The 12669-nt window shown below is 40.6% G+C and overlaps 1 protein-coding gene across 3 annotated transcripts in view; it reads left to right on the forward strand.

The window, feature by feature from the left end:
- Positions 1-12669, forward strand: part of CHCHD6 (coiled-coil-helix-coiled-coil-helix domain containing 6) — a 108961-nt gene that overhangs the window by 52184 nt on the left and 44108 nt on the right. For 2 of the 3 annotated variants that reach the window (XM_063164782.1, XM_063164783.1), the window contains one exon: positions 4758-4828. In XM_063164782.1, coding sequence (XP_063020852.1) covers positions 4758-4828 — 71 coding nt within the window. Of the gene's footprint in view, positions 1-4757; positions 4829-7498; positions 7621-12669 lie in introns of all 3 variants that reach the window. The other variant, XM_063164784.1, reaches the window with a different exon arrangement.

Raw genomic sequence — 12669 nt, forward strand, 5'->3', positions numbered from 1 at the left:
GAACAGCCTGATCTGCAGCGCATGTGAAGCAGTGACCTGCTGAGGTGTGGGCACCCTGGGTGCACCTTTGCTGCCCTGAGGCACTGCTGGCAGCAGAGCTGGCTCCCAGAGCTGGCACTGGCCCGTGTTTCTCTGCAGCTTCCATGGCAGCAACTGCATCCAGGGGCACGTGTGTGCTGCCTGTCCCCAAGAGCATGCAGGCAGGCCACAGTTGTACTGCTCCTCAGGATGGTGTGAGGTCTTATTTCTGGCTTCAGAAGCAGCTGGAAGCAGGAATTTGAATGTCTTCCAGCTGACATTTGATATGCAAGAAGTAATCTTTGCTTTCCTTACCTGTTTCTCTCAGAAATTTGCGATGCCCTTGTGGCACACACCGTGTAATGCCCCACTCACAGCACTGCCTCTTGTGCTCTTTTGGGTTTGAGAGGGGCTTGCAAAGGGCATTTGGTGAGCGTGGATGTCAGGAGAAGGGATGGAAGCAGCACGTCTGTCAGGTGCGAGGCAGATTGCACCATCCAATCTCCGGCTGTCGTCTGCAGCATTTGTCAGGGCCTCCACTGCCCTGCTCCCTTTCATCACAGCTATCACCGGCATTCATCTAGGCTGGCAGCATTTCAACAGCTGTTAATCCTCTTTGTATCTCTAAACACTGTGACCACTGACAAGCTTCTATACTCTGAGGTGTCAGAATATCTCAGGATATCTGTGGTGATGGTGGTTGGGTTTGTTGGTTTTAAATCAAGACACCTTCTAATCTATTGACCTGAACTGAAACGGATGGAGAAATCTTTGTCTCAGTGTCAGGTTTTTAATGCTGCTGCTTGATGCTCACAAATAATTTCACGTGAAATCTGATTAATTTTGATTTCCTCTTGCTTGTTTTGATCAGTTTTCTGTTTTACATGTTACTGCAAGTAGCACATGTTTCACTGAAGTTGTAAGGAATGTGGTTTAATGTCAGTGTGAGAATGAGCTGGCAGGGTTTTCTCTTTATGTTTCAATTACTTTGCCTCCAGAAATAACCCTGAGAACTCAGTCTTCTGTTATTATGTCTTCTTACTTTCTTTGCTATATGTTCTGCAAAGGGCCTGGGCAGTGTAGTGAGGTGTAGTAGTGAGTGTTGGAGTTTCTCTGCATGTTTGCAGCCAAGGAGGAATGCTGAATTAAAATTACTCCAATTTTAGCTCTAAGTTTTAAAATTGATTCCCTTTGGAAGGGAATTTTTAGCACAAGGGTGTTTTGATGAGTGGAGAGCAAGGGTATAGCAGCAAATCTGTTGTAGAAAAAGAGCAGAGTAAAGGAAAGTGGTTCTGTTGCACTTTAGGCTCTGGTTATGTATTTTTACAACTTCTTGGTGTTTTTATTATTTGCTACGAACCATCATTTAATAGCAGGGAAAAATCTTTTAAACTAACATTTCTTTGCTTAGTTTGTTTGTCTTCTCTGGAGAGCTCTCTCCCATATGACAAAGCTCTGATGTTCTGAAGTTGACTCCCCTAAGGCTCAGCTTTATTGAGAGAAGTGAAACATTTTAGGTGGTTCATTCATTCTTTCTCTGTCTTTTGTTATTTGAGCCCTTATGGTGTCCTTTGGTCATGTTTTTAAACTTATTTCTGCAACTAAGACTGCCAGGAGCTTTATTTAATAATAGTTGAGGTCTCATGTTCAACTTTTTCTTTGTGAGCTGCCATTTTATCTCAAGCATCAAATAATGTGAAAGTAAATTAAAAGCAGCGTTCATGTCTTGTAATTTCGTGTGGAATGTTCTCTCTTTTACTGTACCACTGAATATCGTTTTATGAAGATAAAGGACTTCACTAAGACTACAGGCAGCTCAGACTTTGTTTCAAGTGCAAATACCACACCTTGATCCTGCTGAATAGCCCTTGTGTGGAGGCGACCCTGCTGAAGCTGGAGGAAGTGCTCAGGTGGTTCCTGGCTTAGCTCCTCGTTTGCAACTATATTATAAAGCCCTCCAAAGTTCTAGGCCACTGGAACATTCTCTCCTGCCATAGTGTAGTGGGTAAACTGCTGAAAATGAAGCAGATCTTCTGTTTGAAGTAGTATAGATGAGAATACTTGGAAAATTATTCTCTATTAGTAGAAGCCCCAGATCACAGAACCTGCTGTGTCTGTGCCCATGCTGAAAGGCCCTTCTCTTGCCCATTTAGCCCATTTGTTTCTCATTTAATGCTTAGGACAAAAGGGAATGTGGCTTTCCCAAGGTTGGAAAGGGTCTAAAGGCCAAGGAAAATGTATTTTTAGAATCTCCTTGTTGAACAAACTCAGATTTAAATTGCAGCCCCCTGTTTTTATTACTTGGGGAAGTGTTTGAAGGTACTGACTCATAGCATTAGAAATATTGTTTTATTGGGTTTTAGAGTTTTTGGAGGGGAGAGGTCTCGACCAAAAGCAAGAGGCCCAGTTGGATCATAGGGAAGGATGTTTTCTTTTCATTTTTAAAACTCAGCAGCTTTATCTGCATGTTGAAGGTGTTCTGTGCCCCTCCTCAATCTTTGCATGGTGCCTGGTGGTTGCTTTGAGACCAAGCTTTTCCTCCTTCCCCTCACTGAGATCCTTGCCTCTGTTCAGGCTCTCGCTTGCCTGCTTTTAGCACCTTCAGAATTCAGAACTAAAGCCTGGGTTCCTTTCCCAGCTATTTTTGTCCATGTCTGTCGCTGATGTTGTTGAAGATGAGCCTGACCCAAGTGCTGGGCAGTTGAACTTTAATAAAGTAGGTAAGGTTGTGCCACAACCACTTTAATCAACAGCACATCCAGCAAATGATTCTGTTGGCTATTGTCACTTCCTTCAGGTGGGTTAAACTCGACCTCATGCTGGGGCTCACGTACAACAGATTTGTTCCTGTTTTCCTCTCCTGCTGCTGTTTCACTGCAGAGTGCTGCAGGCTAATAGTGTCTGATGGGACTACTTCCTATTGCCTGAAAAATGTTTAAATTTGCTACCTTGCTTTCTCTTTTTCCCACTTTCTCTCATTCTGATCTCTCAGATCCAGTCCCTTTGAGAAATCAGACAGTATGAAATATGAAAATTGCTCGGGTAGTAATTGGAGAAATTGTGAGACCTTTGAAGCCCAATGGAGATAACGCTTACATCTACTTATTCACATTATTTAATTTTTAATGGCAAATTTAATTAATGAAGCACAGGTCTTGTGGTTTCATGTGTGAATAAGTAACAGCAGGGAGCTGTAAGTCATGAGGTCTGTTTACAGGCCAGAGAAAAAGGCACCATTAAAAGCTGAACTTTTCAATATAGGAAGGAGAAAAATGGATTTAATAGCATTGAAGTTTGACCACTCTGTAATAAGTAAGTAAACAAAAACATTAATGATAATTTGTTGGTAAAATGCATTTTGAAGTGGTTAGTCCTTCATGATTCCTCAGTTTAAATCTGTCTCCTAGGTCAAAATTTGAAAAGCAAAATCTGTTCTGTGTTTCTTTTGGTATGTAACATAAATTCAGGCACTAAAGATAAAACGCTTAAATATAGCATCTTGAAGCCCAGGTTCTGAAAACCTTTATAAACCTTTCAATTAGCTGAGCTTCACACAACTTCAGAGATACAGGCAGCTGTTATCCCTCACTTGCAGATGGAAAATGGTGACTTGCCCAAGATTGCACAAGTGGCAGAACCACTAATAGAACTTGAGTTATATCTGTCCTTTCCTTTTTCCAACCATTGAACAGCGTATGTTGGCTCATCATGTGCAGGACCAGCTGCATTTATGGGAAAATAAATGAAGAAGGGCAAGAATAGTATTCTATATAAAATGACCAAATTTGGGGAGAGACGAGATAGCAGCTCGAACCGGCCCTAAGTGAATAGCTGTCCTCGCTTTCAATACCATTTTGTCACTTTTTTTGATTGATTATTGCATATTTTCTGCTTGTGCCTTTTCAGAGTAAGAGCCTTGCAGATGAGCTTTGTGCCAGGCAGTTGCCAGTGGAGTCCAGAGGCTTTGCCTAAAGCAGCTTTATCAGCAGCTTAGTGACACAGACCTGTAGTGCACTCACTGGGGGAGTGCAGCCCTTCCCTCCTGCTGATTGTGCCTGGGAGGCTCCTCAGTGCAGCCCAGAGGAGGAATTCATCCTCCACATTCAGTGACTGAGCAGCTGTGATCTAAAACTCTTTCTGTGCAAGTTCAGGAGAATTTAATGCTGCAAACCTCTTAAGCCCTGCAGCAAGACACTCAAGCCTGTGTTTGGCAGCGCCTTAGCTGAGACCTGATACACCTCCCTATGTTGTTAGAAGGGAAACAGGCTGCATAATTTTCTTTTAAAGAATAAGTAACATAAGTAGAAGCACCGAAATGTAGAATGGGTTTTCCAGTGCTAGCAGCCAGTTTTGATACTTGCATGTCAGTGACTTACAAGATCCTTCACAGCAACTAATGAAAGTAGAGAACAAAACATGACCAAACTCAAAATAGCTCTGTGCTGGAAACACCTTGTTTTAGTGGTCGCATGGAATAACCAAAGCTCATGGTTGGTTGGTAGTGACCTTTTCCCCCTTTTTCCTTTGACAAAAGTGAGCCTTGGAATGAGGGATGTGTTATGGCCTTGATACATTTTGTTGAAAATAAAATCGACTCGTAAGTATTTCTGGCATTCTTTGAACTGAATATTCTGTTTGTTGTTGGAAATTGTTATTAATTATAGAAGATGACTTTGTGACAAGATAAGATCTGATATGCCTTTAATTTTTAGAGCTGAGCATTCTATTCTTTGTTTCAGAATGCAGAGATCTACAAGATGACATCTGAGCAGTATCAGGAGGCAGCCGCCAAGGCAGAGGAACGGATAAAGTGAGGAACCATTTTTGTTCTTTTCAGCAGTTCCAGTTGCATTTCATAACATTTTGTGTGTGGCTTCTGGATGTTCCTGTAAACACAGTGTGAAGTTGCCTCCTGTCAGGTACTGAGGGGGCTGAAGAGGTGCAAGCTGACATCTTCTCTTTCTGTGCTAAGCTTGCAGGGTTTAGTATAAAGTTGATAGATCTTGCAAGGAAGCATGAGGGAGAAGAGAAAATTAATAATAAATAGGAATATTTACTAGGGTTTTCAAAATAGCAATGGAACATGTTTAATCTGTTCCAACTTTGACCCATTGTACTTAACCCACACACTGTAGCACTGGGCTGGTGCATGGGGGTAGGAAGAATGGCACCACTTCTAAAGTTTTAATTGTCCATGGGAAAACAAGATAAACAGTCTAAATCTCATCCCTGTTAGTTTCAAATTAGAGTTGTAATTTTCATGAATGTTTTCTTAGAATGGGTGCAATGATTTTTCTGGTCATTTTTATTTGCCTTAGTACAATAAGTGGACCTTTAATGTTGCCTTTTTACTGTGAGCATATATAGTGTTTAAATTATATTTGTATTTGTCAGTAGTGTTATATAACTTATTGTTCCACATGCACTAACAGCTGCCCAAGAAAAAATATTTTCTATAATTCTTAAATATTAATGAGGCTAAAGCAATTACGCTGTCAAGAGCAGCACTCGAATCTCAGTTGGGTAAACAGTTGGCCAACATGCAATAAACTGGAGTAGCAGCATATGTAGTCCGGTTGGGTCCAATCCAGACTCTACAATACTTAATTGCATAAATAGATAATATAGTAGTGATGAATATATTAGTGGGGTGTGCAGTATATTGTGCTGTCTTTATTTAAAATTATGTTTAACTGCCAAAGCGTCACATAACCTGTTGTAATTTCACATTTTTGTTTGGACAGTCAAGCAATAAGTTGCTAAAGAAGCCAAAACAAGGCAGCTAACACATCATTTGCATTTCCATCCTGTTTTCCATAGCAGAATTTCAAATTCTCTTTTAAAATAAAATTTAAAAAATTCATAGGACATAACTTTCTTATAATCTTTGATCAATGGAATATTTTCTTGGATTTGCTTCTGCAAATGTGTGATCAGTTGTTGTGAACTTGTGTAGTGGTGATTTATCCTTGTGACTTGGTAAAGGAAGTAATTGGGACCTGGGATTGTGTTCTTCACTTACTAGTACAGCCTGTAACTACCTTATTTTTTATAAGTAGTCTGAAGGTTGGTTCCTGATGTTTCAGTTTCCTTTGGTCTGTTCTGTTTCTTGTGGAAACAAAGACTGGTAATGTAGGAAATTCAGGAATGCAACCATTTCTTGCAAAGGTTAGTGGCAGAGACCAACACAAATGCTAATGAATTCTTTCTTTCAAGATTCAGAGAGTGTGCTTGTGGTCTCTTAAGGGTGTCTTCCCCTTTTCTTTGAGCCTTTATCATCTAACAGTCCCTGGCTTCTGGCCTTATTGTACAGTGCTCTTGAATTTGATGGCACTATGAACTTGAGCCATTATAAAGGGAGAGATTCCTTGGGCTGTCTTCTTTGCAGCAAAAAGAGGCACCTGCCCTAATGGAATTTTGTGTGAAAAAATAACGTGTCTGGAGGTATCTTGAAAAGGGACAAGATGAGTGACACGAGTGAAGCTGAGGGTGAAGTTGAATATCTTGCATTCTAGTTCTTCACAATAGAAATTGCCAGCAGTAGCCAGGATTGCACTGAGCTGAGCTTTGGAGTTCATGGTCTGGGACTGATAATGCCCTTTGATAGTTGTACATGCAGGAAGAAGCATTGCTTTCCCCCATCAGCCTGCAGTGTGTCACTTCCATCAGCATGCAGTGACCCTTTTCAGATTGCTGCTTTGTGTACAGCACACTGTGCAAACACTCCTGAAATGTTCTTGTGCCTCACACCTGGGTCATGATAGGCTGGGACAGGGTCAGGGGAAGGTTCCTTCCTACACTGGCATCCATGATCAACTGGTAGGACTTGAAGTCTGTGAGTTGTGAGGTTCTCTTGTCAGGCATCCTACATTCAAGTCATTCTACAGCCTGTTTATTGTAAGAGCCTACAAGATCCTGTGACTTCACTGGAATGAGTAGTTTGCTTATCCTCTTTTGCACTTTCATATTAGACATACTAGCACAGTTGGTGCTAAGATAGGTTAGACTGATTTATGCAGATCTAGTTCTTTGGTTCACAGGAATAAACTGACACTCCTGCAAAACTATGTGAAGTGGAATTTCAGCCAAAGTATGAATGAAGTACAGGTCTGCCCCTTTCCAGTGCTGGACTATGATATCTCCTTAAGGAAAGGAAGCCAGGAGTTGCACTTTCTCCAACTGCAGAGAGTCCACATCCTTCACCACAGTGTCTCTTCCTGAGCTTCTATTATCCCTGTTACACTGTGAAGACCTGCCCCTGGCACTTGTGCCCTGTGAGACCAGTCTGTATTTGTTCTCTGCCATGGTGTATCAGCAGAGCTGATGGAGGAAAAGGGAAATAGGGCTGGGGCTCTTTCCACAGTGAGTACTCTGTTTTCCAGAATCTGTGTCAAAGCAAAGAGAAGAAATATCTGAAACAAAACCCCAGTGTTTTCTTGGCATTTAATGACTTTTGTAATTCTTTTATCAACACTTACAGCTCTGCACAAGTGGTCAAGCATTCCATGGACTGTTTCCACTCCTTAGTGGTTGTCAAGCATTGCAGGATTTAGGAATATTGTACACCTTTCCACCAGTGACCCTTCACAGCATGCCTGAGAGGTAGGCAAGTAAACCTTCCTGTCTCCCTTTGTATAAAAGCAGAAGTGAAGTACTTAGTGCTGAGCTTCATATTAAATCACTGACACAGTCATTAGCTCTTGGTTTCCACTTCAAGGCTTGATGCCTGCATGGCCTGACTTGTGCAATGGACTTTGTTCCTCATCTCTTTACCTGAAGCCAGCCTGCTCTCATCTCCACATACCTCCTATCAGAGTGTCTCCTTCTCCTTTCTTCTGGGCTCTGTCTAACCTGTTTTATTTCCTCCCAGCAAAAAGATCTTAGCAACAAGATACCGCTGAGCACAGCTTTCAGCACCTTAAGCAACTTGCTCTTGTTGCTTCTCTGCTGTGGTGAATTGGACAGTTGCCATGGACATATTGTCTCAACTATGTTGTTATAATTGGCGCATTGTTATTTTTCTCTTTTGTTAACTAACAGAATTAAAGTCAGGGGACCTAGAACTTCCCCTGCCTTCTTTCCCTGTTTAGCAAACTATGCACATCAGTAACCACCCACAAAGGAAGCAGCGTGTAAATAAAAAGCCAGTGCTCCCCACCCTTCCCTTCATTCCACATCCTTTTCTCAGTGTTCATAGAGCCATGACTCAGACTGGGTTTAGAGAAGACAACTTGCTAATCCCCTCCCTGCTACAGAGAATAAAATGGCATTTCATTCCAAGCTGTATTAATGCACTCGCTCCAGGGATAAAGCAGCACTCCCAAAAGGCAGTGGCCAAATTTTCTTTCTGTTGCGTTGTCTTTGTCTTCTTTTGAGTGTTACATTTAGATTAGCTTCTGAGGATTAAATGTTATTACAGTCCCTGAATCTGTTAAGGGGAAGGAAAAAAACATCAGTAAAGAGGTTATGGCTTAGTGCAGCACTCTAGATTTATCCTCAATATGCTGGTTTGGGGTTTGGTTTTGTTGGTTTTTTTGAGGGTTTTTTTTTGTGATTTATTTTCTTTTGTGAAGGTTGTCTTATCACTTCTTAAAAAATTATTTATTTTTTGTAGTTGTTACTTTTAGATGCAAGAATTGGCCTGGGTGGGGGTGTGACTCTAACAGGTAAAGCTGCAGGAGTTGGGTGAGGGGATTAGGAAGCTGTTAAAAGATAAAATTGTTCTGAAGCTGAGTTTCCCTCTGAAATCTCCCTGTAGCTTTCAAAACTGTTTCTGAAGCTGCTTGCTGATGACTCTGTTGCTTTGCATGTTGTGCTGAGAGGACTGCATATGCTTTGTGCTGTTATGAAGGAGTGCATAAAGAATCTCAGTTAATCTTATCCTGGTGGAGATCAGCTGTGAATCCAAGGCAGCTTTCCAATGGAGAAACTGCCAAAGAGATTTACTCCATGTAGGACCTACTATGTGAGAGTTTCATTTAATGGTCCTAAGATCTTTAAACTTAATGGACATGAGTATTTAAAGTGATTACATTAGAGAAACCAGCAAGCAGTAAGTATCCTCCTGGCTGAATGTGGAGTAGAAAACCACACTGACTCAGTGAGAGTGGGGGAAGAAAGATTATAGATGGATTGTCTGCTGGCAACAGGGAATGTATGGCTTGCTTTCAATACTCATGGAAATAAAGGTTTTATTGAATTACACAAGATTTTATGAGGCTGATGGCCCCTCAGAATGGCAAGATTAGCTGGAACCTAGTGAAACTACCTATTTTTGTTTCTTTATGTAGATATGGAAAGTTTATAAAGTAGTTATGTGAGTTTATATTGAGTTTGTTAATCTTGAAGTCTACTATGAGGCCTTGGGTATTTCAGCAGAGGACTGTGCCCAGGAGACAAGATCTGAAACCGTTATTATATGGACAGTTGTGAAGCCAAAGGAGAAGGGTAAAGGCATCATAGTTTTCAAACAAAATTGCTCTGGGATTTCTCCTATCATTAGATTAGATAAATGATTAATTTAGTGTTGAAATTAAGAACCTCTCCAACAGGGATTTAAGAGTTTTCAGGAGTAAGAGATTGATTATTGCTGAAAGCTTATCCATAGCCTTACCTCAGCATAGTCCTTTTGTGCCCTGCAATGATGATACCTTCACCAAAATTATTTGACTTCATCCTGTCATCCAGTCCTGTTCTTCCCTTGGTGCTTGGTTTGTGCTAGCTGTTCCTTCTTCTGTCTACACTAAGTCTGTTTCATAATCTTCAAATAAAGAGATCGGTTATTAGTCAAAGCTTTTCTGTTTCTCACTTTTATGAAGTTGCTCTTAGTAGGAAATTAAAATATTCTCTAAGAGATTATAATGCATGAGTTTCCTCAAATTTATTTCAGAAGAGGGCAAAAGTATATGGCTGAATTTTGACTTTGTGTCATTTTACCTGGTGTACATTTTACTAGAAGAAAAAGTTTCTGGTCACTTTCAGTTCTGCTTCACACAGCTTTTCACTCATTACCTTAGGATGTAAACATTTTCCTTATGAATTCTGGGAGGCCTATTGCTAACGAACTGCTTGTACCAGTGCATTGATTTCCTAGCAACATATATTCCCCTACAGCTTTAGGAATATGGTATGTGGAAACAGAAGTTGAATATGTGTGGTGGATTTGCATAAATTTTCCAGTTGGGCCAGATTATTCTTTTTTTGAACCAAATTTTAAATCTTGAGAATTTATTAGATTGTGTGCTTTATCCAAGCTGTTGAATGTTCTTTCTGAAGTTCAGTTCTTGAGGATTACTAAGATGCTGCTTCTAAATAATATTTTTGTTTTGCCCAGTTAGTAAAATGAGTAACATTCAATCTAATATTCACATTCACATTCCTGTCATGCATGATGAGGAATGAGTCCAAGGAACTGAGGTTGCAGTTCTGTTAGGTCTGAAAAACTGGTGTCTCTTCAAAACTGCAGGAGCATTTCTTCACTGCTACATGGGTGGATACTTGGGCATTTATAAAATAAGATCTGAATAGCAAGGACTCAAATAGCAAAGGAAGAGGTGCCAAAAACTCCATGTAGTCTGTTAGGGATGTTTCTGTTGCTATCGATTTTTACAAGAAAAGCACTTGTTTTCTGTAGTAATGTTGCCTTTATAAAGCCCTTAGATCAGGGTTTGTTGGCAGGCCAAATCCAAATTGTTTTCAAAAGCATGGATATTTGTGCAGCTGTTAAAACAAACCTCAGTCATACTTTGTGCACCAGAGGACATGAAATATTTCAGTTCACAGCTCTTTATTGTGGAGGACACAGTGGAAGTAAAAGCAGATCTCTGCCCTCACATTGGGAATTGCATATTCCAATGTGTACCATGGTGAAAGCAAGATTTCTCCAGGTTTCATAGTATCTTTTTATGTATTTACAAATTATGGCAGATCCACACCAAAATCCAGAACTTTTTGTGCCTTTGGCCTTCCCCTCCCCTTGGCTTGAGTTGGGAAAGGTGTAATGAATAGTAATTAATGACTCAGCTTAGCCTATTCCTGCTGTGTTTTTCTGCCTGTCTTCAGTGTGTGTGTGGTGTAGTGTGCTGGTGGTAATGGTGTGGGGCTGATCTGTAAAGGACTGAGGTTAAAGTTGTCTGGGGAAGCTTTCCATAAAGAGTGGTGAATTAAAGATGTCAGAAGCAATAATGCCTGAGAAACCACTTGTTACCAGTGAATTAATGACTTGTTTGCTAATTAGCAGCCTGAGGCAAAGTTGAGGTAGCACTCTAACAATCTGGTCATTAATTCAGTTGCAACTGATTTCAAGGGCAATGTTGCTATTTTGAACAGTAATTGTATTCCTGACTCTGGATTATACACTCTGTGTCCTTGCTGTTGAGTCACTCTGTTCCTGAAATCTTGAAGGGATGGTAGAAGACACCAAAGGCAAGTCCCAGCTGGGGAAATTTCAGGAAATAGTTTGTTATATAGGTCAGAGCTTTTATATTTTTGTCTTCTGAGGAAATAAGGACTGTGGCAGGACTGCTGTGGACACCTTGCATCTTGGTGATGCATCTGCACAGAGGAAGTTGGTGATGTTTAATGCTGAACTGATTAAAGTCCATTTCTCCCTTATAGAAGAAAAAAACCATCTGTGCCATCAAATTGGGCTTCAATAACTTTAATTTATTATTTATTTATGTGATTTTTGTATTCTTCTTGTTAGTCCTGGCAGTTGCATGTCTGGGACATATACTTACCATGCCAACTGCAATTCAAACTAATTTGACCCAAAAAGCTGGCATTTGGAAGGCAGGAGCACTTGTTCAGGGATGGATGAATATTGTTTCCCTGGAGAGAGCTGGTCAGTGTTGTGCTGACTGTGAGGGCCACCAGCAGCACACTGGAGCAGCATCAGGAGGCACCTGAGATGCTTCATGTGCTGTTCTCCAGACTTAGAATCACGGTATCTAAATTGTTTTTTATAAAGTTTTTTTTCCTCTTTTCTGAGGATTTCTTGAGTTAAAATATTCACTTAAAAACAATCAAGCAAAAAAATCCCAACCTCCCCCCAAAAACTGACTTGTAAGACTTTTTGTATGTGCTTGCTTTGAAAGCACCATTATTGATGTTCTCTGAGGGATGAGTAGCTGCTTAATGGGGATCTTTGCTGAGTCAGTGTTCAGAATTGCACAGCTGGGTAAAAGGGGGCACTGTGGTTTTGAAGTTCAGAGAATGTGGACAGAAGCAAGGGAATTTTTTTAATAAGGTGAATGTTTAGCTTCAGATCCCACCTGAACTTTAACAATGGCAGCTTCAATCTCCTCTCTAAATTTATTTTGGTATCTTTAGCAGGATGTGCCACTCTGTCAGTGCACAATATACTAATGGACTCATATTTTTGTCCATCCCTTTGTGTAGCATGAAGTAAACTGTAGGATCCTAGTGCAGTACCCAGTGGCATTTTGGAAAAGTGATTGCTGTTCAAATGGGTAGTCAGGGTTTTCTTCTAAAAAAAGAACATTTCCTTTGCAGTGTGACATTATTATAAGATCATCTCACACAGGAGACATTTACTGAACCTGCTGCCCCTCATGTCTTGTGGTTATATGAAATCAGCATATCACTTCTTCAGTTACCTTCTTTAGAAGACTTTTGAGGAAGGTATTTAAT

Source organism: Melospiza melodia, chromosome 10 (genome assembly GCF_035770615.1).
Source record: "Melospiza melodia melodia isolate bMelMel2 chromosome 10, bMelMel2.pri, whole genome shotgun sequence".
NCBI classification, from domain to species: Eukaryota; Metazoa; Chordata; class Aves; order Passeriformes; family Passerellidae; genus Melospiza; species Melospiza melodia.